The sequence below is a fragment of the Panthera pardus genome, unplaced genomic scaffold, assembly GCF_024362965.1.
Source record: "Panthera pardus isolate Hobbes unplaced genomic scaffold, ASM2436296v1 HiC_scaffold_15, whole genome shotgun sequence".
NCBI lineage: Eukaryota > Metazoa > Chordata > Mammalia > Carnivora > Felidae > Panthera > Panthera pardus.
Window position 1 is genome coordinate 71517275 of NW_026526710.1, and position 23671 is coordinate 71540945.

Below are 23671 nucleotides of genomic sequence, written 5' to 3' on the forward strand. Positions count from 1 at the left end.
CAAAAATTTATTGTTTCACAGTTCTGGAGCCTGGAAGTCCAAAATCAAGGTGCGGGCAAGGCCATGCTCTCTCTGAAGGCTCTAAGGAAGATTCTCCTCGCCCCCTCCTAAGCTTCTGGTGGCCGTGGCAGTGGCGGTGGGCAGTCCTCACATTTCCTGGCTCGCGGCCGAATCACTGTGGTCTCTGCCTGTCTTCCCACAGCTATTTCCCCTCTGTCTGTGTCTGTTTTCTCCTTTTTATAAGAATACCAGTCATGGAATTAAACCCCACGTTAATCCATGGTGATCTCACCTTAATTCCAATGACTACAGCTAAAGACATCTTATTTCCAAATAAGGTCACATTCTGACGTTCCAGGTGAACATGAATTTGCGGGGGGGGGGGGGTGGGGACGAGGGGGGGACGCTATTGAACCCATACACATCATGAGCAGATTGGCTCATGGTGACTGTGCAGTTCTCCTGGCCATCGTCCCCACCACCAGGTCATCTGTAGGGGTGAGCTGAGGAGGGCAGCCCCCCCCCCATCCACGCTTTCCTGCCCAGTCCACCCACCCTCCCTCCTGCCTCTCTGGTAATCTGTGCTCTCTCAGCACAGCGGGACGTGATCATGACCATGGAGAGGCCTCCTTGCTGTGGAGAGGAGTGTCTCGCCCTAGGTGTGGGTTCCTGGACAGATTTTTATCTGTTGTTCACCTGTCTTTCTTTGAACCGTGCTCCTGAGAGACCACAATTCCTCTTTTGTATACGCGCTCCTTCCAACTTGCCTTCTCTGAGGTAGAAAACATCCATTTGCATTTCCTCCCCACCCCCACGTCTTTTGGAAAGACAAAAAAACCAAAAAACGTTTTCATGGTACAGTGCCAATCATGCTGTTATTGATGTCTCTGTGCCCTGGAGTGCTTTCCCCCGCTTTCCATTCCCCTGCCTGCCAAGCACACTTGACCTGTGGTACATAGAGGTCACAACGGCACTGATCAATCTCCTCCAAGCGTTCTCACTTGTCCAAAGTACACGGTGTTACAAGATTAGAGGGGTATGAGAGGAGAACACGGGAGGAACCAGAGGCACTCTTGCCCGGTTGAGGAAAGGGGGAAGATCAGGAGGCCGATTAATTAGCTCCTGGCCACAAAGCAGAAATGCAGATCGGGTTTACCATCCCAGAAAACAAACAAAAACAAAAACGTGGGAAACACAGGAACAAGAGCTTTTCAGTACCTAAGAGTGCAGATTTAATGACCCAAAGACTAAACTCAGGTAGGTGTTTAAAAAGTACTTTCCTTTGGGGAACTATGAGTTAATCTGGTGGCTTCTGGTGACCTCATAATGGCAAGCAAATTTGACACCGGTATTATAACTAACAAGCCACTTTAAATCTTTGAAGGGCATTTGCACAAAATAACATTCATTTTCCTAACCCGCATTTAACATACTGATAGAAGTCAAACTGCTTTGCAGGTGAATGTTTTAGGATGTAAGGAATTTTTCATCCTGGGCAATTACATTGGAATCATCTGGGGTCCAGACTGTGTTAGTCAAAGTTGAAGGCCAAGCATTAGGGGGTTTTAAAAATTCCCTAGGTCAGGTTAATGGGCAGCTATGGCCCCGAACTGCTGTAAAAAGTTAGAACGTTCAAAGCCCATTTACTACTAAACACAAAAATGCAACCACATCTGTTAGTGCATGGCCCCACTAAAATTCCTTATACCAGGACCGAATGCTTCTCCCAGTTGGTGGGTTACTTTTCCAAATGGCAGAATACGAGTTTGGAAAGAATACATTCCGTCATCTCAAGTCTTGATTTGTTCCAGCCCCGCTGGACTTCTGCGAAGAGAATGAGGACTCCCTGCCCCGTCCACGGCTCAAGTTCTCTTCCTAAATTTCTCTTCCCATTTTAACCAGCCCGCCTGCCCCGGGGTGTCATCTTGGCCTTCTCATCCCTCCATCCCTTAACTCCCTTACCCTACAAACACTGGTTTTCCCTACATTCCTGGTCCTGTAGAAATAGCAAATAACAAACCACAATTCTTAAATGGCATTCCATAAGTAAAAGAATACTCATTAAGCCTCTCTTCTGGCTAAAAAAGTGGGTATAATATTTTAGCTTAGTGCGAGACTAAAATTAATCAATCAAGAAATACGGCTTGAATGTTCAGGGGGACAAAGGCAAGAGTGGAAAACATACAAAGAAGTAGGTAGCATGTACATACTCAAGGATCTTACCATTTAGAGCAGGGATTGGCAAACTATGGCCCACAGACCAAATCTGGCCCCCTACTTGTTCCTGTAATTAAAGTTTTATTGGAACACAGCCATGCCCCTCCCCCCACCCCGCAAAAAAAACCCCATATTGTCTGTGGCTGCTTTTATACTATGATGGCAGAGCTGAGTATCTGTGAGAGAGACCATCTGGCCTTCAAAGCCTACAATATTTACTACCTGGCCCTTTATAGAAAAAGTTTGCCGGGCGCCTGGGTGGCTCAGTCAGTTAAGCATCCAACTTCAGCTTAGGTCATGATCTTGCAGTCTGTGAGTTCAAGCCCCGCATCGGGCTCTGTGCTGACAGCTCGGAGCCCGGAGCCTGTTTCGGATTCTGTGTCTCCCTCTCTCTGACCCTCCCCCGTTCATGCTCTGTCTCAAAAATAAATAAACGTTAAAAAAAAATTAAAAAAAAAAGAATTACATGGTAGATGAATAAACGAGCATCTTGAATACCAGTTTAGCTATTCTGTAAGACAGCTGAGTCAAGGATTTCCAACGTGATAAAGTGATCTCTGGGAATACTTTGAAACAAAAGAGTGGATACGAAGATAAGGAGGCGAGTGTTTATTGAATAACTACTACACAGCAAGAACTTGACGAGCATAAAATCATTTAATTGTCTCAGCACTCCTTTCATTTTGCAGATCAACAAATTTTAGTTTGGGAGAGGTTAAATAACTGGCTAAGGTCACACGGACGGAAAACAGTAGAGTCAGAATTCAAACCCAAGTCTATCAGCACATGCGCATGCCTCCCAGTCATGTTCATACCACACTCTGCAGACCTTGGACTCTTCACAGTCCCCATAAGGAACACTGTGACCAATTCAGCAACAACTGGGGACCAAGAGCAAAGACTCTCCACCCACCCTCAACCAAAGCAGTTCTCATTTTCTCTGCCTCACACATGGGGCTTCCCGATTTCATCCGAATAGTTCTTGGGGAAACAAAAAAGAATGGAAACCACTATGCTAGACCATACGACTTCCTACAATAAAGCCAGAAGGCATGGTTTTCAGCCTTCCGTCCATCACCAATGGGCTATGGGTTCATGGCCAGCCCCTCCTTCTTCCTTCCATTGCTACGCAAGAGAGACTGAATGACTGCCAAAACCATGTTGCGTTTCTTGACTTTCCAGAGGGAATAAGATTAAATGAAAAGCTCTTTCAGTGAATGAAAATGGCTGGACCACCTCGAATAAAGTTCTAGGTAAAGTTGTAATTCCATCAAAGAAGCCAATTAGAGGAGCTCAGCTGGACGCCTTGCCTGATGCCTGCTCGTGGCATCTAATGTTAGGATGCAAAAAAGCAAAGGGGAGCCAATCTTTTGACATTACCCGGTACAACCAGCACATGACCCAATGCAGGGACCTTTGTAAACAGTCCACAGAGGCACGTCTACTTACCGATAGAGATGTAACAGGTGAATATACTGATTCTGGAAGAATTCATAACTGGAAACAATGCCACACTCCTCTATGGCTCGGCCATTCTTATACCAAGTCACCTCTGGCTTGGGCTGACCTGATAATGACAACAGAAGAATATTCCTCTTGCAGTAAGCATTTTGAGAAAAGAAAATCATAAAGCAATGAACAGGAGTGAGTAATGAGCCACAGGGATGGACATGCTGAACTATGTCAGTTGGGGAACTGGAAAATCTCTCTCATTGATTCAAATGCATCGTCCGATAAGCACTATTGAGCAAGCTATGTACCTGAGATGATCCTGTGCAGGGGTGTGGATGAGGCCTACAAAATGAAATGCTGTCCCTAACCCTAAGGAGCTATTAAGAAAAATCATCTAGGGGCGCCTGGGTAGCTCAGTCGGTTAAGTGTCCAACTCTTCGATTTCAGTTCAGGTCATGATCTCCCGGTTTGTGAGTTCGAGCCCCGAGTCGGGCTCTGTGCTGGCAGCGTGCAACCTGCGTGGGATTCCCTCTCTCCCTCTCTATCTGCCCCTCCCCCATTGTCTCTCTCTCTCTCTCTCTCTCTCTCTCTCTCTCAAAATGAATAAACATTTTTTTAAAAAGAAAAACTATCTAAAACTTGGATATGAGGAAAAAATGTGGATAATATCTTCTTTCCGTGTCCTATGGGGACAAAGGTCCACCTAAGAATCACCTAGGGGAATATACATCGTTCAATTTGATGATTACTACTGATTAAAATTCCCAGTTTGGGGCACCTGGGTGGCTCAGTCGGTTAAGCATCTGACTCTCAGTTTCTGCTCAGGTCATGATCTCCCGGTTTTGTGGGTTCGAGCCCCGCGTCAGGCTCTGCACTGACAGGGCGCAGCCTGCTTGGGATTCTCTCTCTCTCCCTCTCTCTCTGCCCTTCCCCTGCTCACACCGTCTCTGCCTCCCTCAAAATAAATAAATAAACTTAAAAGATGGTTACACTCCCAGATTCAGTGAAGTTGCCTACAAACTTGTAGATTTTTATCCAACAGAGACGTAAATAATCCCTGCCTGGCAGAAAAGATAACCCCGTAAGTCTTGGTTTACCGCCCTACAGGACATTAACCGGTGTTTTACCTAGTCCAGCAATCTTATCCTAACATTCCCTTATTAAACTGCCTATAAATACCTAATTCCTCTAATGTTCCTACTTTCTGGTTCCCTCTTTACTCGAAGAATTGAATAAAACCGTTGAAATGTTCATGTCCTATTTGCACGGAAGTCACTGTACCTGTGGAGAATTATCCTTAAACGGCGCTCGGAGCTGAGCGTATGCCATGGCACAGAAGAGGGAAGAACAAAGTGAATTAGCACATTAGTGGATTAGTCCCCTCATGAGGCGTGTATGATTTCCGGGCCGCTCCTGTGCATACCTGACTGGTGTCGTCACAGAAACTGCCCTATGCTTTCTCCCTCAGGAGGGCTTCCTCCTGCCCTTGTGATCGGTAACCAGATCTGATGGACTAATCTGGTGAAACCCCCAGGAATTCCATTCACCCCTTGGGATTTTTTACCCCTGTGACCGCGAAGGAAGCTTTCCAGTGTGTCCCAATGAGCTTCCCCCCTAGCCTCCGTAACACTGAAAACGTACCCAAATGTGCCCTGTCTACAGGAGGAAAGCCCAGTATTGGGAAACAAAACACTGTTCTAGATCCGTCCTTCTTGTGTCTCTGTCTGACATACCACAGGATTTTTGGTGAGCAGCCCCAGACACCACGAAGAGAAGAACCCCACGTGTTTCTGGGCCCTGCACCATGGACCCGTCCTGACGGTGCTCAGAGCCCCTGCCTCCCTCCCTGTGTCTTGTCTGATGGGGCGTCTCCCAGCTAGGCTACCTCTGTGCCAGCGCCACGAATGTGGGTGATCCTCCTGGCCTCCCCCTTCAGGTAGCGCCCGCCTGACTACTTGGTCCCCGGAACTAGGAGCGGACAGACCTACGTGCAAGGATACACCCTTCTTCCCCAGTGGTTTGGCTGAGTCCCTTCCAGGCAAGTGACTAAAGCACCAAAAATGAGCTTCCCTGAGAAACCACCAAGGAGGTTGGGGATTACAATTCATTTCTGCCTGTTCTTAGCCTTTTGTCCCCCTCTCAGTCGGCGTTCTCAGGAATCCTCTCCTTCCTCCTTTTTTGTATATCCTGGACTCCTTTTTTTTTTTAAAGAAGGTACATAAAGTGTGCATGAGCTGGGCCCGGGACACTCATTCGAATCTCTTGGACTCCAATTTTTTTCATTCAGACCGATCAGGGCTGGTTGATGCCCCCAGTTTCTTAGCGGCTGACTGGTTTTTTCCTCTTGTGCAGTATAGATCTGAATAATCAGCCAGAAATGAGACTCACACAGGGAAGTGGTGTCTTGTACCTTTGTGGGTGGTTCTCTTTTCTCCCTCCACTTGCTGGAAACCTCGCCCAAAAATCCTACCCTTGTTTTTTTAAGCCTACCTACAGGTCACACATGGAGAGCCACCTCCAGAATGTCTCGCCATTGTGTGTGGGGACCGGTAGCCAAGTTTAGGGTACGTCCAAACGCTGGGGCTTCCTGAGGACACATGGGGGCCACGGCATGGAGGTTCAGTGGTGGACGTGCGTGCGTCCCTCTATTTGAATGGCTGTGGACAAATGCCAAGAAAGATGGGGGCTTGGCTCTGGCCTCGAAGAGGCTGAACTCACTCACAGGTGGACACCCCAGCACCCAGACCAGAGATGAGATTTTGTTATGACTTCAGCTAAGGAAGCACGGCCATTTCAGAAGCTGGCTCTTTTCCTCTCCCCATCTAGAAAAAGGGATCTCAGGGGAGAAGAGTTTTCTGTGCGCCCTCCGGAAAGACCACTGGTGCCTCTATGTTTCCGAAGGTAGAGACACAGTCCAAAAAAGGAAACAATCCACAAGGTACAAGGTACCACTTCCTGACCCAATTATTTTGCTTCTATTATTTTCGTTTAATAAGAAATCCTTCTTACCACCGGGGGCACCAATGTGGGGTCAGGTCTGGGTTGTTTATTCTCCAGGCCAGGGAGAATCCCAGCCCCCTGCTCCTCCTCCGTTGGGCACCCCCTGCCTTGGTTTTTACCTCTTCACTGCTGACCAGCATGCCCGACGAAGGCGGGCAGTGGGAGATGTATGTAGCTGGTTTGGGGGATATCAAGGAAAGAGTGATCAAGAAGGTTCCAATAAATCGACTGAAGGAAAGTTACTCACGACATTCCTATGTACACAGGAAATTAAGAATGGATTCTCTGAAAAAATAACCAGGGCGGGAGTCGCCTAACCCAGAACCACAATGCGAAGTGAAAAAGATCACTAGGCTATATCCAGGAAGTCACTCAAAGAAATCCTTCGGGGGGGGGGGGGGGGCAGGGAATCATAGAGGATTTAGTTGTTCAACTGGTTACTCAGAACAGACTTCCCAGGCCATTTTCACAAATGATTTTTAATAATGCCTCTGTGAGCCACAAACCCGGGCCCGCAGGGAGATCTCAGAGGAGAATGAGCCACTGGTGGTTACCAGATATCATGCAGCGAAGCACGGCGTCTGACTTCTCAGGAACTTTCTGGGAAAGCAACGTAGATAGAAAACAAAGGGTGTGCCTCTGGGGCCCTCCTGAGTCTGTCATCCTTAGGAGCCTCGTGAATCTGAAAAACACAAATCCCTGACATCAACATTTGTTCTGGGGCTCCTCTGACTGTCCTGGGAGTTTCGTTAGTGGCCCTTAGGGACAGAAGGAGCACGCCCTGGCTCGTCGGAGGCGGGGCACTGGCACTTGGGCTGGTGGGCAGATGGGAAGTCCTCGGGCGGGCTTTGTCACCTGCGGCGCTGCTGGCCCTTGGACCGGATGTCTGGTTGTGGGGTCCGCCCTGTGCATCGTAGCATCGGCACCCCTGGCTTCGACCCACCGGGTGCCACCAGCACCCCTCCCCCGAGTCACGACAATCCAGAGTGTCCGCAGACATTTCCAGCGTCCCTGGGGAGGGCAGCCCCAGCGGAGAACCACTAATCCTGGTGGATTGCAAGGCAGCGGGAGCCCACCCCGAGCGAGAGCTGCTTGAGCCCACAGCCAGTGTCACGTCTCTCTCATCTTTCTTTCTGTCCTCAAAGTCTCTTCATGGGACTCAAAAAGTGCGTAGGCACACTCGCCTCCGAAAAAGAGGCCTTAGTTAAATGCAAATGAATCTCCTGGGGGGAGGTCTTTTGAAATTGGGCAAGCAGTGCTCCTTGGAGCACCGGAGGAGCGCCCCCAGGAGGGCAGTGAGTGAGCTAGCATGTATGTATTCATTGATACAAGCAGGCATTTAACACTTGACTGGTCACCACGTATGCAATCTCATTTCACCTCTTCTAAATTGCCTGAGTGGTTATTAACACCTCCTGCATCTTAAGGATGAGAAAGCTGACGCTCAGAGAGATTCAACAACTTGCTCAGGATCACACAGCTCAAGTGGCTGCTGCCCTGGGGCGCCCTTCATGGCTGTGCAGGCTGATACCGTCCCCGGAGCTGTGCAGTGCACAACCCACACAGATGCACGGCAGCCTTAAGAACACAGGTCTGTCTGAACCCAGAGGGCCCTTTCCACTCTACCCTCCATGTACCGTGCTGGCACCACTCTGTCAAAAGCACTCTTTGGAGAGCCCCATGCTTGGAAATAGTAACATTTCGCTCTATCCAAACAGGAAGCTCCCACTTCCCCTTCGCTTGGTGAGCTGTTCTCACATGCCAGGAAGCTCAGGAGGAGGAAGGCTCCTACCACCATCCGATACATTTAGCACGGACAGGGAGGAGGCACTTAGACCTGCAAATGGTGATTCTGGGGATGCTGAGGGTCCTATAGCAGACGCGAGCTAAGCTCTTGGCGGAAAAGGCTGGATCTAAATGGCCACAACTGTCTCGTAGAAGGGGAAACCCTTCTCGATATGGGTGGAACAGCTTCTTAACCGTTTGGAACCAATTCTCCGATTTGGTAGGACCTGGTTCAAACTGAAAATGAGTTGCTTGTGCAAAAAGGATTCAGATATTCGAGATGGGAACAACAGAGCGCCACCCTGAGCGCTGGGAGCCTTCTGGGCATGGGGCCCCGTGTGGGGCACACATCGTGGAACCTCAAGGCCGGCCCTGCCTGGTAGACGCGGCCCTTGGAACATTCTGCCAGCCCTTCCTTCCCTTTGAGGCCTTTCCTGCAACCCCTGATGTTCCCACAGCATTTCCTTAATCTCAAGGTGTTCTGTCTAGAATAAGTGTAGTTCTTGGAAACAAAAAAGCATTCCCAAATTGCCCCTATGTGACGCACCCAAGCTTTCTGAATAGCAGGGTAGAAATAATTGATTTAGGAGAACACACCTCCTTCCTTTCCTCACGAGGAGTGCACAGGAAGCAACTCTCCTCTACCTGAGGGTCCGCTGATGCATGTAACGGGCAGAAAGAGCGGTAAAGCTGAAGAAGAAGTATCTTTGCATCAACAAGGAAGACAACCGCTTGGGTCTGCAACACAGCACAAGGGCTGGGAGAGAAGTCTGAAAAGCCGCGGGGTTATGCGGGGGAGATTGAGCCACAGAGACCGAGAAAGAGACGCTATGGTTGTTAATTGGATCCTCTCGACATTTTTGGTTTTTTCTTAGTCTTTATTTATTTTTGAGAGAGAGAGACAGAGCATGAGCAGGGGAGGAACAGAGAGAGAGGGAGACACAGAATCCAAAGCAGGCTCTGAGCTATCAGCACAGGGCCCCACGCGGGACTCGAACTCACAAATCACGAGTTCATGACCTGAGCTCAAGTCGGACGCTCAACCGACTGAGCCACCCAGGCTCCCCTAATCCTCTCGACATTCTTTAATAAAGACTTGAATCGCAGGGCACCTGGGTGGCTCAGTCGGTTGAGCGCCCGACTTCAGCTCAGGTGGTGATCTCACGGTTTGTGGGTTCAAGCCCCGCGTGGGGCTCCGTGCTGACAGCTCAGAGCCTGGAGCTGTTTTGGATTCTTTGTCTCCCTCTCTCTCTCTCTCTGCCCCTCTCCCACTTGTTCTCTCTCTCTCTCTCTCTCTCTCCCAAAACTAAATAAGCATTTAAAAAAAAAAGTCTTGGATTGCATTTCCAGCGCTTTTTGGTTATAGGACGTTTTAAACACAGTTGTGCAGTTTGGACCCCATCGGGTCCCTGGTTAACAGGTGTCCCATAAAACCATCCTAAGTCCCTCTTGGTCTAGATGGTAAGTTAGTCGCACAGAACAGAAAGAAACTTCATCTGCAAGATGGCAAATAGACACAGATTACATGATACGTACATTTAGACGTTACGTGATTGCTCCAACAGGTATAAAAAGGCCAGAGCTGACATGCGTTATTATTTACTTAGAAGTCACAGAAATGCCTAATGGAAAAACTGCTCTCAGCAAGGCTGAAAGAAATATCAAAAGCAAATAACTCCAGGGGACAACTTCCACGGCAGCCACCTTGCACAAGGATGGCAATGTTTACAGAAGACTTGGCGAGCGCCGCTGAATCCCCGTAGGAAGAGATGACTAAGCCAGACGAGGGCACGGTGCTCAGAAAACCAAGGAAATGAATGGCAACTTGCGGTCCTTTCACTGCTGAGGAAATGCTGCCCCTCCCCCCGCTCTGCAAACACACGGAAAGAAGCAGCGTTTCGGTCAAAGCCAGTGTATTTGCTCGTCCCTTTCAGACGTCTGAGCAGGTGATGGGAGCTAGAGCTGTGGATTTGACTTGAGATAAAAAGTTGATGCTTCTCAGGATTATTGAACAATTTTAGGGCTAAAACATAGGCATGGGCAAAAAGAACAGAATCTAAATCCAATTTAAATTTTTTATGGTTATTTCACAACTGGAAATGCAAGTTGTATTTGTGACCTCATCTACTGGTTGTTTTTTTTTTTTTTAAGTTTATGTATTTGTTTTGAGAGAGCGTGTCCGCGTTTGCACACATGTGTGAGCGGGAGAGAGGCAGAAAGAATCCCAAGCAGACTCCGCACTGTCAGCGCAGAGCCCAACGCAGGGCTCGATCTCACAAACGTGAGATCAGGACCTGAGATGAAATCAAGAGTTGGACGCTTAACCGACTAAGCCACCCAGGCCCCCACCCCCACCCCACTTATCATTTTTGAGTGGCAACACGGCATCCGGCGTTAAGGGCTCTAGAGTCAGGTACCTGGGTTTACATTCTGGCTGCACTCCTTACTAGCATCGTCAGCAAGTGTGTCCCAGCCTCTCTGTGCCTCAGTTTCCTCATCTGTAAAACGGAGGCAAAACAGTTTTGTATACTTCATAGGTTGTTATAAAGATGAAATGAGTTACTACTGCCTGTAAAGTACTTAGAACAGCACCTGGCACAAAATGTAGTGCTTGCTAATTTTTTCAAAAAAAAAAAAAAAAAAAAAATGTGGCCTCAGTGGAACCCACTAGCTCAACTGACCGGCAGCGAGGCTGATGGCTCTGCAACGCTTTGTTTTCAAACAGCTTTAATGAAGTGTAATTCACACGCCGTAGAATCCACCCACTCACGGCGTGCAGTCCAACGGCTTTCAGCGTGTTCAGAGTTGTGCGACCATCACCACAATCAATGTTAGAACATTCTCATTTCCCCAGAAAGAATCCCATTCTCCTTGGCTTTCAAGTCCTTATCTTCCCATCCCTCCCCACCCCCCCGCCCAAACACACACAGAGCCCCAAGCAACCACCACTAATCTACTTTCCGTCCCTGTGGATCTGCCTATCCTGGACATTTCCCAATAAACAGGATCAAATGCTATGTGGTCCCTTGTGGCTGGCTTCTTTCTCTTAGCACACGTTTCCAACACATCCGTGTTGTGGAGTGGGTCGGGATTCAGTCCTCCTTACGTCATTCTGCAGCCCTTCTTAGGAGCAGCTGTCGGGGCAGAAGGAGGACTCCCTGGGCTCTCCACATTCCCAGGACGCTTACTCAGACAATTGGGAGGGTAGCAAGAGAAGGGCTCTGGGGGCTGGAGAATTCTCCTGACCGGGAAGCATCACAGGACTGAGGATCAAATGCAGGCTTTGTCACTTGCCAGGGACGAATCTACATCTAGCTCTGCCACTTACCTGGTCAAAGTTCTTCATCTGTAAAAGCAGAGAACTACGTAAATGGCATAGGGAGAATGTGCTACATAACTCGTTTTCAAGGTGGTAATCAGTAGGCTTTAAGGAAAGACGTCACTTGGTTTCCTCAGTTTCCTTTTCTGCTGTGGGTTACCACAGTAATTTTTTTTTAAAGCGATATACCAGGGGCGCCTGGGTGGCTCAGTCGGTTGAGCCGCCGACTTCGGCTCAGGTCATGATCTCGCAGTCCGTGAGTTCAAGCCCCGCGTCGGGCTCTGTGCTGACAGCTCAGAGCCTGGAGCCTGTTTCAGATTCTGTGTCTCCCTCTCTCTGACCCTCCCCCATTCATGCTCTGTCTCTCTCTGTCTCAAAAGTAAATAAACGTTTAAAAAAAAAAAAAAAAGCGATATACCAATTAATGTCTAAAAATTTCTCCTGGTAGACCATTCACCTGTGAGAGCAATTTACATGGCCCCTCCCCTTCCCAGGGTCCTCTGCCACGGACAGAAAGGGAAGAAAGGACAAAACTGCTCCACAAGAATTGGGGTGACACCGGGGACCTTATGTGTCATCTGCGACGCCTCTCCAGGTGACTGCTTCCTGACGGTGAAGTCCCACAGGTGACAACACTGACAACCGTGCTATGTGACCCACAGAGACGGTTCAGCCGCCACGGTGTCCCAGCCAGGGCTGTGCTGACGACAAGGGAGAGGACAGTTAAGTCAGGCCGTGGTTCAGGTTTCATGGCTCCTCTGAAGGTTAGAACACTTGAGGACCGATTTCTCATTCTCAGCTAGACGTGGGCAACCAATATCGAATTACTGATATTAGTGGGGGGTGGGGGGGCTGCAGTGGCATTCACAGACACCTTGGGGAGGTAACATGTTAACTGGAAAGAACACAAGATGTGCATGACTTTATTTTGTTTTTCAGCTGTGGTCGCCTCCTTTTTTAAAAGAAATCGGTTTACCTTTAATTACACACATTCTAAATGCATTCGTCCCTATTTGCAAAAATACATATAAAAGCAAAGTCTCCCCACTTGCACTGGCCCTCATCTCAGTACTTTCTCAGGAGGAAGTGTTTGCTAGGCTTTCAGGCATCTTTCTGTCCAGGTCTGTGTGTAGTCATCTGAATGTATATATAGGGGTGTCAGGGTGGCTCAGTCGGTTGAGCGTCCAACTCTTGATCTTGACTCAGGTCACCATCTCACGGTTCATGGGGTTGAGCCCCACATCCGGCTTCGTGCTCATGGCACGGAGCCTGCTTGGGATTCTCTCTCTCCCTCTCTCTCTGCCCTCCCTCTCCCTCTCTCTCAAAATAAATACATAAACTTTAAATAGATCTTTATATCTCTATTATCTTTATATACAAATATATTTTAATAATATATATAACACTTACATATATAAATATATATAATTTCTATCCACGTACGTATATAGTCATCTAAATATATACACCATTTTGTTGCATGCGTGGCATTGAATTGGGTGTATTCCCAGGCAGCTGGCTTATCTTAGTGATAAGCTTTGGCAATCTTCCAATGTCAGTCCAATCCATAAAGGGCTGCATCATTTTTTAAAAACTGCTCAGTGACATCAGTATTGCACAGCGCGGCAATAAGTGTGCTTCATCTGTGTGTTCTTGTACTGATGACACATAGCTAGGCTAGAGTTTTTTAGACTTACAAGTGTGTCCCAAAGAATCTGCACCCTGCTAAATGCTTCCTTGGGCACCTCAGCGGTTGTCGAGACTATATACCAAGAAATGGAATTGCTGGATAAAAGAACATGCACATATTACGTTTTGATAGATACTCCAAAATGGGCAGGGCCCCTCACAGAACAGTAGAAGGATGTGGCGATGAAGGACCGGGTTCCCGGGTTCAAATCTGAGCCCTGCCGCTTACTAGCTTACTTCTGCTCTAAGTTCCTTCATCCGTAAAACTAGGATGAGAGCAGTCTCTACTTCATTTCGTTGGTAGGAAAATTAAGGGACTATGGATAAAGCTCCTCTAAATGGCATAGTAAGAACTCTACAAGTGTTAGCTGCTATCACTAACATCAGTAAAATTACCGAAATACCTTCCTCTCAAAGTAGAGAACCAGGCAAGAGGTTACGGGAGAGTGCTTTGAGTGTTTAAAGCCCTTGACTGACGCCAAGTTTTATTTTGGCTAATCTGCCCCGTACAGATAGCCGGTGGTGTGGCTGCTGTCCACAGAAAGGCTGTTGCCAAGGGGTCAGGGAGGCGCTCTCAGCCCACACGCAGATAATGGGTAACCGGTTCCTTGGGAGCCAGCAGGAAAGCCAGCTGTCACAGTGAGTTCTCACTGGGGACAGGAGGGATTAGTTCCGATCACCCAGCCTAATCCAATGGCAACTGGGTTCCCGCATTTGCCGTCTGAGTTACTACAGATCTGGGTGCCACGCCTACTGGCCCGTGGTAGTTAGGGCAGAGTACGCAGCCCAAAGATGGATTCTGGAAATTTGGGGGAGGTGGGTGGGGAGGGGGCAAGCCAGGCAGGGAGAAAGACAATGAATATGTTTTGGGTACTTTCTGTGTATCAGCCCCCAGGCTGGACACTTCAGAGACATTGTCACATTTAATCCTTACAGCAAAGCTACCAACGCTGGTGTTCTTTCCCATTTCACAGATAATGACCCGAAACTTAAGGTAACTTTAAAGCGTTGATGTAACATACTTAATTCCTCACTGCCTGCAAGTGACATGGCTGTTGGAACTCAAGCACCGTGTTCTTACTTGGGTGTGATTTTAGGGTTATATGTGAGAAACAGGGGCAAAAAATAAGCCCGTGAAAAGATGCTCAATATCCTTAGTCATTATGGAAATTCAGATTAAAACCATAATGAGATAGCCTTTCACAGCCACTGGAATGACTATAATAAAACAGGCAGCCAAGTGTGGGCCCGGATATGGAGAAAACCGTCAAGCATGGCTGGTGGGAATGTGAAACAGTACGGACACTTTGGAAGACAGTTTGGCAGTTTCTGGAAAAGTTAAACAGGAATTTACCAAGAGCCCCGGAAGGTCCATTCCCGGGTGTCTCCCCAAGAGAAACGAAAACACATATCTGCACAAAGACTTGCACACAAATGTTCTTAACAGGATTATTCATAATAACCTAAAGTTGGAAATAACCTAAATGTCCATTGGAAATAACCTAAATGTCCAACTAGTGCCTACATAGGCAATGTGGTATAGCCATACCGTAGAATACAGTGGAACAATACAAAGAAGCGTGGATCCGTGGTACGATATAGATGAACCTCAGAAACATTCCAGTGAAAGAAGACAGACACGTGAGACCACACATTGTATGGTTCCAGTTATACGAGATGTCCCAAAGAAGCTATAGAGACCAAAAGTAGGTGGTTGCTGGAGACGGAGGCAGTGGGGAAAATGTGAATCAACCATAAATGCGCACAAGGGATCTTTTTGGGGTGACGAAAACGTTCTAAAACTGATCTATGGCGATCGTTGTACAACTTGATACATTTATTAAAAAATCACTGAATCGAACACTCAGAAAAGGTGAATTATACAACATGCATTACGTGCCTCCATAAAGTTAATATTTAATTTTTTTTTCTTCAACATTTATTTATTATTGAGAGACAGAGAGACATAGAGCGTGAGCAGAGGAGGGACAGAGAGAGAGGGAGACACAGAATCTGAAGCAGGCTCCAGGCTCTGAGCTGTCAGTACAGAGCCCGACGCGGGGCTCGAACTCACAAACTGCGAGATCATGACCTGAGCTGAAGTCGGACGCCTAACCAACTGAGCCACCCAGGCGCCCCCATAAAGTTAATTTTTTAAAGAGAGGCATGGAGGAGACAAACATTTCATAAGCACATACTGTGTTCACTGCAGCATTCGTTGCTTGTGCCAGCAAGAGATTGGAAGTAACCAAAACGGCCATCAGTAAGAATATGGTTACAGTTTAGAATGGAATTTTCTCTTTTGAACAGCAGTGGGCATGAAAAATAAACAAGGCAGTTCTGTATGCATTGATACGAAATAATCTTCAAGATACGTTAAGTAAAATAAAATCTAGAAGAGGGCATAGAGTATGCTATCACTTGTATAAGCAAGAAGAATATTCTAATATGCTTATTTATACACATAATAATTCTAAAAACACACAGGAAACTGGTAACTTGGTTGCGGCCAGGAGACCCCAGTATCTAAGGAAGTGTGGGTGGGGGCTGTTAAGGACAGTGATTGTCTCTACATAGCCTTTTGGATATTTTAAATTTATATAAGTTACCTAATAAACAAACACAGCTTAACTTTTAAGCGAGTAACTCTTACTTGTTACAGAGTTACTTGTGAGTAACTCCGTGTGCCTGAGAGTGTGCCTGGCACCTATCTATTGTGAACGCAGGGCTGTGGCTGCTTCTGGCTCTGTTCTCAGGAGTTGCTTGAAGGTTTTTTGTTTGTTTGTTTTTTCCTGTTTTTGTTTTTTTAACGTAGAATAGAGTCTTTCCACTGGTAGTCCTCTCCTCCACTATTTAAAATCCGTGACAGTTTTGAGGCAGCTGGGTCGCCCAGTTGGTTAAGCATGGAACTCTTGACTTCTGCTCAGGTCATGATCTCACAGCTCATGAGCTCAAGCCCCATGTCAGGCTCTGCACTGTCAGCACTTGGGATTCTCTGTCTCCCTCTCTCAGCCCCTCCCCTGCTCTCTCTCTCTCTCTCAAAATAAATAAACATTTAGAAATAAATAAGTAAAATAAAATCTGTGACGGTTTCCAATTCTTTAAGGAAGGGTGGGGGGAAAAAAAAAGGGCTCAAGGTTAAATGAAACATGTGAGAGAGTTGAGTACCTCCCTGATTTTACAGTTGAAAAGTGCCCCTGAAACAGGCAGCTTAAGCGACTTTTCCAAGGTCACCCAGCTTGTTAGTGCCAGAGTCCATGGTTCTTGACTCTGATTTTCAGTTTACTATGTTGAAAGGATACATCCCTCTGCCAGGTTCATCCTTGTCCTCCCTCAAGGGAAAGACAGAGAAGAAAGCAAAGATCATGATGCTATCAACATACAGAGCACGATAGTGGAGTTAATGAGACTGACTGCCAGGGATTAGCCTTGGATTAACTGGTTAACATCACTTTGGTTTGAAGTTAAATGCGGTGGGCTGAAGGCTGTGTCCCATCCAGGCATGTGTCATCAGAGTTCTCACTGTGTGCTGAAGAAACTCTCTCTCTGGGCCCTCCTCCTCTTGTCCCCTGCTTTCTCCCAGGCCCTCCATGCCTCTCTTTGGAAAGAATGTCTATTTCAAATTGGACCAAGGGCTGTGGAATTTCAGGCAGATAGGGGAGCACTTGGGAAAAGTTTTCTTCCCTTCCGTGTCCTCCCTGCCTGGGACAGGGAAAGGGTGCTGGGCCGAGTGCCAGGGTCACCTCGGCCACCATCATCCACCAGCCTTCCCCCAGCCGGTCAGAAGGTCTTAGGAGAAAACTTTGTGGGTTCGCCTCCACTTGCCTTGATTTCTGAAGAATATTTTTTATCATCCATTATCTAATTGTGTTTAGTAAAGTGCGCCTTGGAGGGAAGGAGTACCGCCCCCAACTGGCCATTTGCCTTGTCCTCTTAGATGCATTCCCCCATGCCTCTTCCATCACTCAACCCTGGGGATGAGGTGCTCTCGCCCTTCCTGCTTTCCTGGGCTCTGACTGGTCCAAAGCCATCAAGCGCTCTTGCTCGTGATTGGTCTGTTAACCTAAGTCTAAGCCAATCAGCACGCAGCTCCCTCTAGAAAGTCGCTCAGGGCTGATCCAATCAGTGCAAAGCTTAGGTCCCTCGCTGTCCTGTAAACAGGAAAAAGAACACCGACGCCAGGGGAGGCTAAGTACCATTTGAGACTGTGGGGAAGGCAGCCTGAGGTTGAAACCAAAGCACAGAGAAGAGCAGAGCGTCCAGAAATGCAGAGAACCGGCACCAAGGTCCTGACCAGACTCTGGACTTTTCAGTTGTGTGAGCAGTAAGTCCCCGCCGTTGCTATTGTTTAAGTGAGTTTGAGCTGATTTTTGATTGCTCCTTCTAGAAAGCCTACCGAAGCATCCATACCTTCCCCTCCCTGGCCCATGGTGCCTGAAATCCCTACCACGGGCCCTCCATTCCAGATCTCTGTGTCATACAGGCAGAAGGGAAGGATTTAAGATTAGACGGCTTCACCAAAGAATGCTTCGCCAAGAAAGTTCCGGGGACGCCTAGCATAACCAAATGAATTTCTGAGCTCCGTTCCCTCCTGTCTCTTTCTGCCCTTCATGTTTTGTTTTGCTTTTTGTTGTTGTTTACACAGAAAGACCACCTTCCCTCTGGTTCATGTGCTCACCGCCCACCAGATTTCAAACCCCAGCTCAAGTGCTAGCTTGTCCTTGAAGACTGCCCTGAGAGCCTCCGCTGGAAAAAAAACCAGCACCCACCCAAATGATGGGCCACGCAGGTCCGTGTGTCCTGCCCACACTCAGTATCCCCCACAGACACACTGCACCCTGAGATGTCTGCCTGCAAGACAACTCATGGGTTTATCTTTTGTGTTCTCCCCAGCTCTAGCATGTTGTGGCTGGGCCTCCCACACCTCTTGAGAAGTAGGCAAGTTTAGCGATTGAAAAGAACGGTGCAAACAGGTTCTCCTTAGGAGTTACAGGCCAAGGAAATGCCTAAAACAACAGTGTATCAGCATCACCTGTCAGAATGCAAATTGTCAGAAATGCAAATTCTTGGCAACCTTCTGCACCAGAAACTCTGGGGGTGGGACCCAGTAGCCTGCGTTTTAACAAGCTCTCTCAATTCTGTTGCACTTTAAAGTTTGAGAAGCACTGGACTAGAGGAAAAATCTGAAACTACTGACTGAGGAGCGAAAGAGCCTGGTGATCCAAGAGCAGGACTGAAGTCCAAGTGAAGATGAAGGTGAATCGTGCATCCCAGATGTGCTGGGAGCGGCCATAGAAGCGATGGCCGTGGAAGGGGTAGAGTGCTATGGATTCAGCAACGAACTCTCCAGGGGCGCCTGGGTGGCGCAGTCGGTTAAGCGTCTGACTTCAGCCAGGTCACGATCTCGCGGTCCGTGAGTTCGAGCCCCGCGTCAGGCTCTGGGCTGATGGCTCGGAGCCTGGAGCCTGTTTCCGATTCTGTGTCTCCCTCTCTCTCTGCCCCTCCCCCATTCATGCTCTGTCTCTCTCTGTCCCAAAAATAAATAAAAAACGTTGGAAAAAAAAAAAAAACAAAAAAAACAAAAAACGAACTCTCCAGAACTGACATCTCCTTCAACCGGTGTCCGTCTGTTCAACCTGATGTCCCTAGTCTCCTGGTCCGTGCCAGCAGGGTGCATTTCGGCTGCAACCTCATTGAGGGCTCTAAACATTTTTAAATGCCCTCTTCTCTCACGGAAGTTGGGTATTTATTCTTTCCTGTTGCCAACCCTAACATGTCATGCTTACTTTCTCTCAAGTTTCTTTATATTTCTGAATTTCTAGATTTCCTTTTTGGCAGAATTTAACCCAGAATAACAGGGTTCCTTGTGAGCCTGTGAGTAACCCAAGCAAAGAATTTATCAAGCCTCTCTGATATGCCCGGGCAAAAGCTGTGGCGTAGCTCAGGAAAGACAGGTGCAATAATAAAGATGTTGATAAAATTCTTTGGAACTGTCCCACGAGGCCTGCTTCTGATTCTGGAATGCTCCGTCCCTCTGTGCTTGACTCACCCTCACTTCAGAACAAGGAAGCACCCTGGTCATTATGAACTTTCACCACTGACCACGAAATTCCAGCCATGGCTCCTGAGATGCCTACCCAGCTACTGTCTCTGCTCAGCCCCCCAAGGCTAGTCCGTTTCAGAATGTTCTCACATCCCCTCGCTCCACAATGGCTCTGTCCAAGCAGAAAGGGAATTGATGCAAGGCCCCACTAGAATCTTTGAGGAAAACTGGACTTGCGCCTTTATTTTCATAATTAGCACCGACACCACTTTGTGTGCCTCGATTTACCTCTACGTCCCATTCCTATGGGATATGAAAACTCACATTTAAATATGGTACTGGTATACACTGACAAGTATCAGATGACGTTAATAAATCTCTACCTCTCCTTTCAGATGCTAAATACATCATCAACTATTTTCAGACAAAAGTAGGGGTGCCTGGATGGCTCAGTCGTTTGAGTGTCTGACTTCGGCGCAGGTCATGATCTCGCGGTGTGTGAGTTCGAGCCCCGCGTCCGGCTCTGTGCTGACAGCTCAGAGCCTGGAGCCGGCTTCGGATTTTGGGTCTCCGTCTCTCTCTGCCCCTCCCCCGCTCATTCTCTCTCTCTCTCTCTCTCTCTCAAAAATAAACATTAAAAAATTTTCTAAAAATAATCATTGGACTGATGTCAAAAATATGTAGCTTCCACTACTTTAATAGTTTATATAATGAAAGCATTCAGAAGTTTTAGCGAGAGAGAGAGAGAGAGAGAGAGAGGGAGGGAGGGGGAGCTTTTTAATTAACCAAGGAGAAGAACTGGCCTTTGGGGAGAAGCGAGGATAGGACAGATACCGTAGGTGTATTTACATGTGATCCCCATCATTCCTGTCAAAGTGGATGTTGGTACCTTCGTCTTACAGATGAGAACCTTGGAGCTCAGACGGGCTGAAAAACTGTGCTAAAGTCAGGATTTGATTGGAAATCTGACTCCTCCGCCCAGATTAGCAGTTTGGCTGCGCCCTTCTAACGCAGGCTGATGTCCATGCTGTAGGTGTGCATGGGGTGCTAAAACATGAATTAGATTGGGGCGGGGGGAAGGGGGCAGCTTGCAGCTGACAAAAGCATGAATTCCACCCTACCTAAGAGTCTCCCCCAAATTGCGATTGAGTGTTTTGCAGAAACTTCAAGAGGCCAGTGTCAATTGGCAGCAGACTTGCTTCGGTTTGTTTGAAATCCTGACTTCCAAGATCTGAACGTGGTTATTGACCATCGGTGCTTGTTGATACAGGGTTTGTCAACCTGTCGATTCAGGAGGTCACTCACAACATCCTGGATTTGGGCTCCAAAGCCTCACGGCAGTGAAGCTCATGCAGTTTACCCTTAGCTGGGATGCTATTTAAAAAATAAACCTCTCTTACCATTCCTGGTTAGTTAAGCTTCAAAAATGAAGGATACCTTCACATCAGGAAAAGGTTGGGGCAGGGAAATAGCAGAGCAGAAGTAGCACTAAATGCTGTTCTTGCTTTTATCTATTTTTAAATGAGTGCCAGATGTCTGTAACTGACACCCTTAATCAGTGGTTTTAAAGTTTAGATGTGTTCACCAAAATGTAACGTAACAGTGGTTCCATTTTATTGATGGCTTTTTTTTTTTTGATTGACTTTTGCCTTACATTTTTAAGGAATCTATTTAACAAGTACAACATCATGCCGATAGTTAAAAATACGGTACTCTACACTTTAAAATTCATTGAGCACTGGGTGTTGTATGGAAACCAATCTGACGATAACTTATAGATATATGTGTATACACATATACATATGTATATACACATATATCTGTACATATATATGTATACACATATACATATGTATATACACATATATATGTACATATATATGTATACACATATACATATGTATATACACATATATATATGTACATATATATATATATATATATATATATAAAATAAAATTCATTGAGAGGGTAGATCTCATGTTAGGTGTTTTTACCACAATTTTGAAAAAGAAAAGGGAAAGGAAAGCAGATCTCTTGAATGATTCGGTGAATGTCTGCATCAGCCATTTTGAAATGCCTGATAGCTTTTCAGCCATTTGCCAGACGAGATACTGCTGTGTCTACCCAGAAGGTAGGGATTTTCAATCATTCATACCGTCCAAGCAAAACAAATAACTTCTGACTAAAATGCTCAAATATTTCAGGCCGAAGGATCTGGGGCCTGAGTCATCTGGGTAATTACCTCAGGTTTTCATGTTACTTTGCACAGCCTTGGCGGACCACTCCTTTGAATCATCCTGTGTGTCTGATTTTTCTAATTGTGGAGATAGCCAGGATGTGAAAGAATCTACTTCAGTTGCTATCGGGCCACAATAAACGGGCATAAAAAATAATCATTTCTACAAAAGGGTTTGAATGGATCTAAACTACGGACGATAATTTGGCCACTTTAAAACCCTGGCTAGCCAAATATGCCATACAGCCCCGACGTGTTTCCTCCTGTTGTATTTCGTAAGGAAAACACCTGCTTTGTTCCGTATTGCAGAAAATGCCAACGACTACTTATTTAAAGCACAGCCATTCTTCATGTAAAATCCAAAGTCCAGATACTTACTTTTCAATACTTTTTGTCCAAGAGACGTGATAGGAGGGCTGGCTCGGCTGTGGGCTCCCCAGGCTGTGTGGGAGGCATTGATTGGGTGTCCCTGCTCCTGGGACTGGGGAGATTCGGAGGAGTTACGGGGTTCAGGGTCTTTTCGATGTTCGGGTCAAAGCACAGTTGGGTCTGTTTCCAGGAAAGCTCCTATCTTCCTAAGAGGGAAAATTCCGTGCCCAGGGAAGTTCTGGAAGAAGACGTTTTTTTTTCCCCCTGCCCTTGAATGAACTAGGTCATTGCTGAAGCTGGAGAATATTTTTTAGCATCACTGTGATGAAACTTGAGGGCTGTTTCTGCAGGAGGTGTGACCCTTGTTGACGCCACCGGGGAGGCCCTGGCAAAGGGGCCTGGTGAAATGCAGCCCCAGTGAGCTGATGAAACCCAGACGAGCTGTCCCAGAGGCTCGGGACACCAAGCGGCGTTCTGCAAGATTGTGCAGGACCTCAGGGTTAGTGGCTTGCCTCTTAAAAAGGCAGGATCTTGCTGCCGGATAAAGTCTTTTGAGAGTAACACCGGCAGCTCTCATGGCAAGATTAGCAGGCATTTGAAGTACACATAGGAAACCCGTGGACGGACGGGGCGGAGGGGGTGGAGCCAAGGTGAAAAGAAGAGGCATTGTGTTGTTTGTTTAGAACGAGTACTGCAGTCGTCTGAAGTTCTCTGAAAAACGCAGAAGCCACAGGCAGGATCCACCCTCCTCCCCCTCCTCCCATAGCAGTCCTCCCCCGCCTCTCTCTCTCTCTCTCTCTCTCTCTCTCTCTGTCTCTCTCTCTCTCTCTCACACACACACACACACACACACACTCTCACTCTCTCTCTCTCTCTCTCTCTCTCTCCCTTCCTATTTTGATTATAGTAGTAAGAAGAGAATTAGAGGAACACCAGAAGAAAACCGTAGAAGAGATACCATAAATCCTTCCAAACTGTTGAGAATCATTCCTGTTACATACCAAAGTAGAATCTGTAGTGTGGCCATTCCTTTTCCTGAATTTTGTCCAAATCCAAGAGGGAAGATTTAAAAAAATCCAGAAGCATTATTCTGTCACTGCTTTGCCTCTCTGGGAAAGTATTTTCATGTGCCACACCTGGAAACTGACAGCTTGGAAAGAAACTTCTTAGGGACGCTCACTGAGGCGGCTAAAATTAGCAGCGCCGAGTGGGTGACCTTGAAAGGGACATACCTAGACATATTCCCTCTGTAGTGGGCAGTATAACCGTCAAAAGCAAACTGTGCATCATTCCACCTGGATGGAATGAAATGTTTCACAAGATTCATCATCTAAAATTATTAAACATCAAGAAGCATACGGTTGATGTGTTCTGTTTCTCAGTATTATCTTCATACGAGAAGAAAAATATTGAAAGCTGAGAGACTCTAAAATAATGACGTGCAACCAAATGCAGAAATTACCAACCCTTGGTGACTGTAGGTTTGGTTGGTTTTCTTTGAAGCTGGATTCGCTTCACAGAGGATCTTTCCAAATAAAGGGAGAGAACGTGAAGTTGA

General features: G+C 47.0%; 1 protein-coding gene across 5 annotated transcripts in view; it reads right to left on the reverse strand.

Moving 5' to 3' along the window:
• The window catches only part of ALPK2 (alpha kinase 2), a 117067-nt gene extending 93858 nt beyond the window's left edge, over positions 1–23209 (reverse strand). Inside the window, exons 1-4 of one of the 5 annotated variants that reach the window (XM_019463912.2) lie at positions 22123–22882; positions 10872–10952; positions 7224–7351; positions 3667–3784 (exon numbers count right to left, since the gene is read on the reverse strand). In XM_019463912.2, the coding sequence (XP_019319457.2) occupies positions 3667–3784; positions 7224–7332 (227 nt within the window). In that variant the 5' untranslated portion in view covers positions 7333–7351; positions 10872–10952; positions 22123–22882. Of the gene's footprint in view, positions 1–3666; positions 3785–7223; positions 7352–10871; positions 10953–11782; positions 11926–22122; positions 22887–23114 lie in introns of those variants that run through there. The other 4 variants (XM_053902772.1, XM_019463915.2, XM_053902773.1 and 1 more) reach the window with 4 other exon arrangements.
• Between the last annotated feature and the right edge of the window lie 462 nt (positions 23210–23671).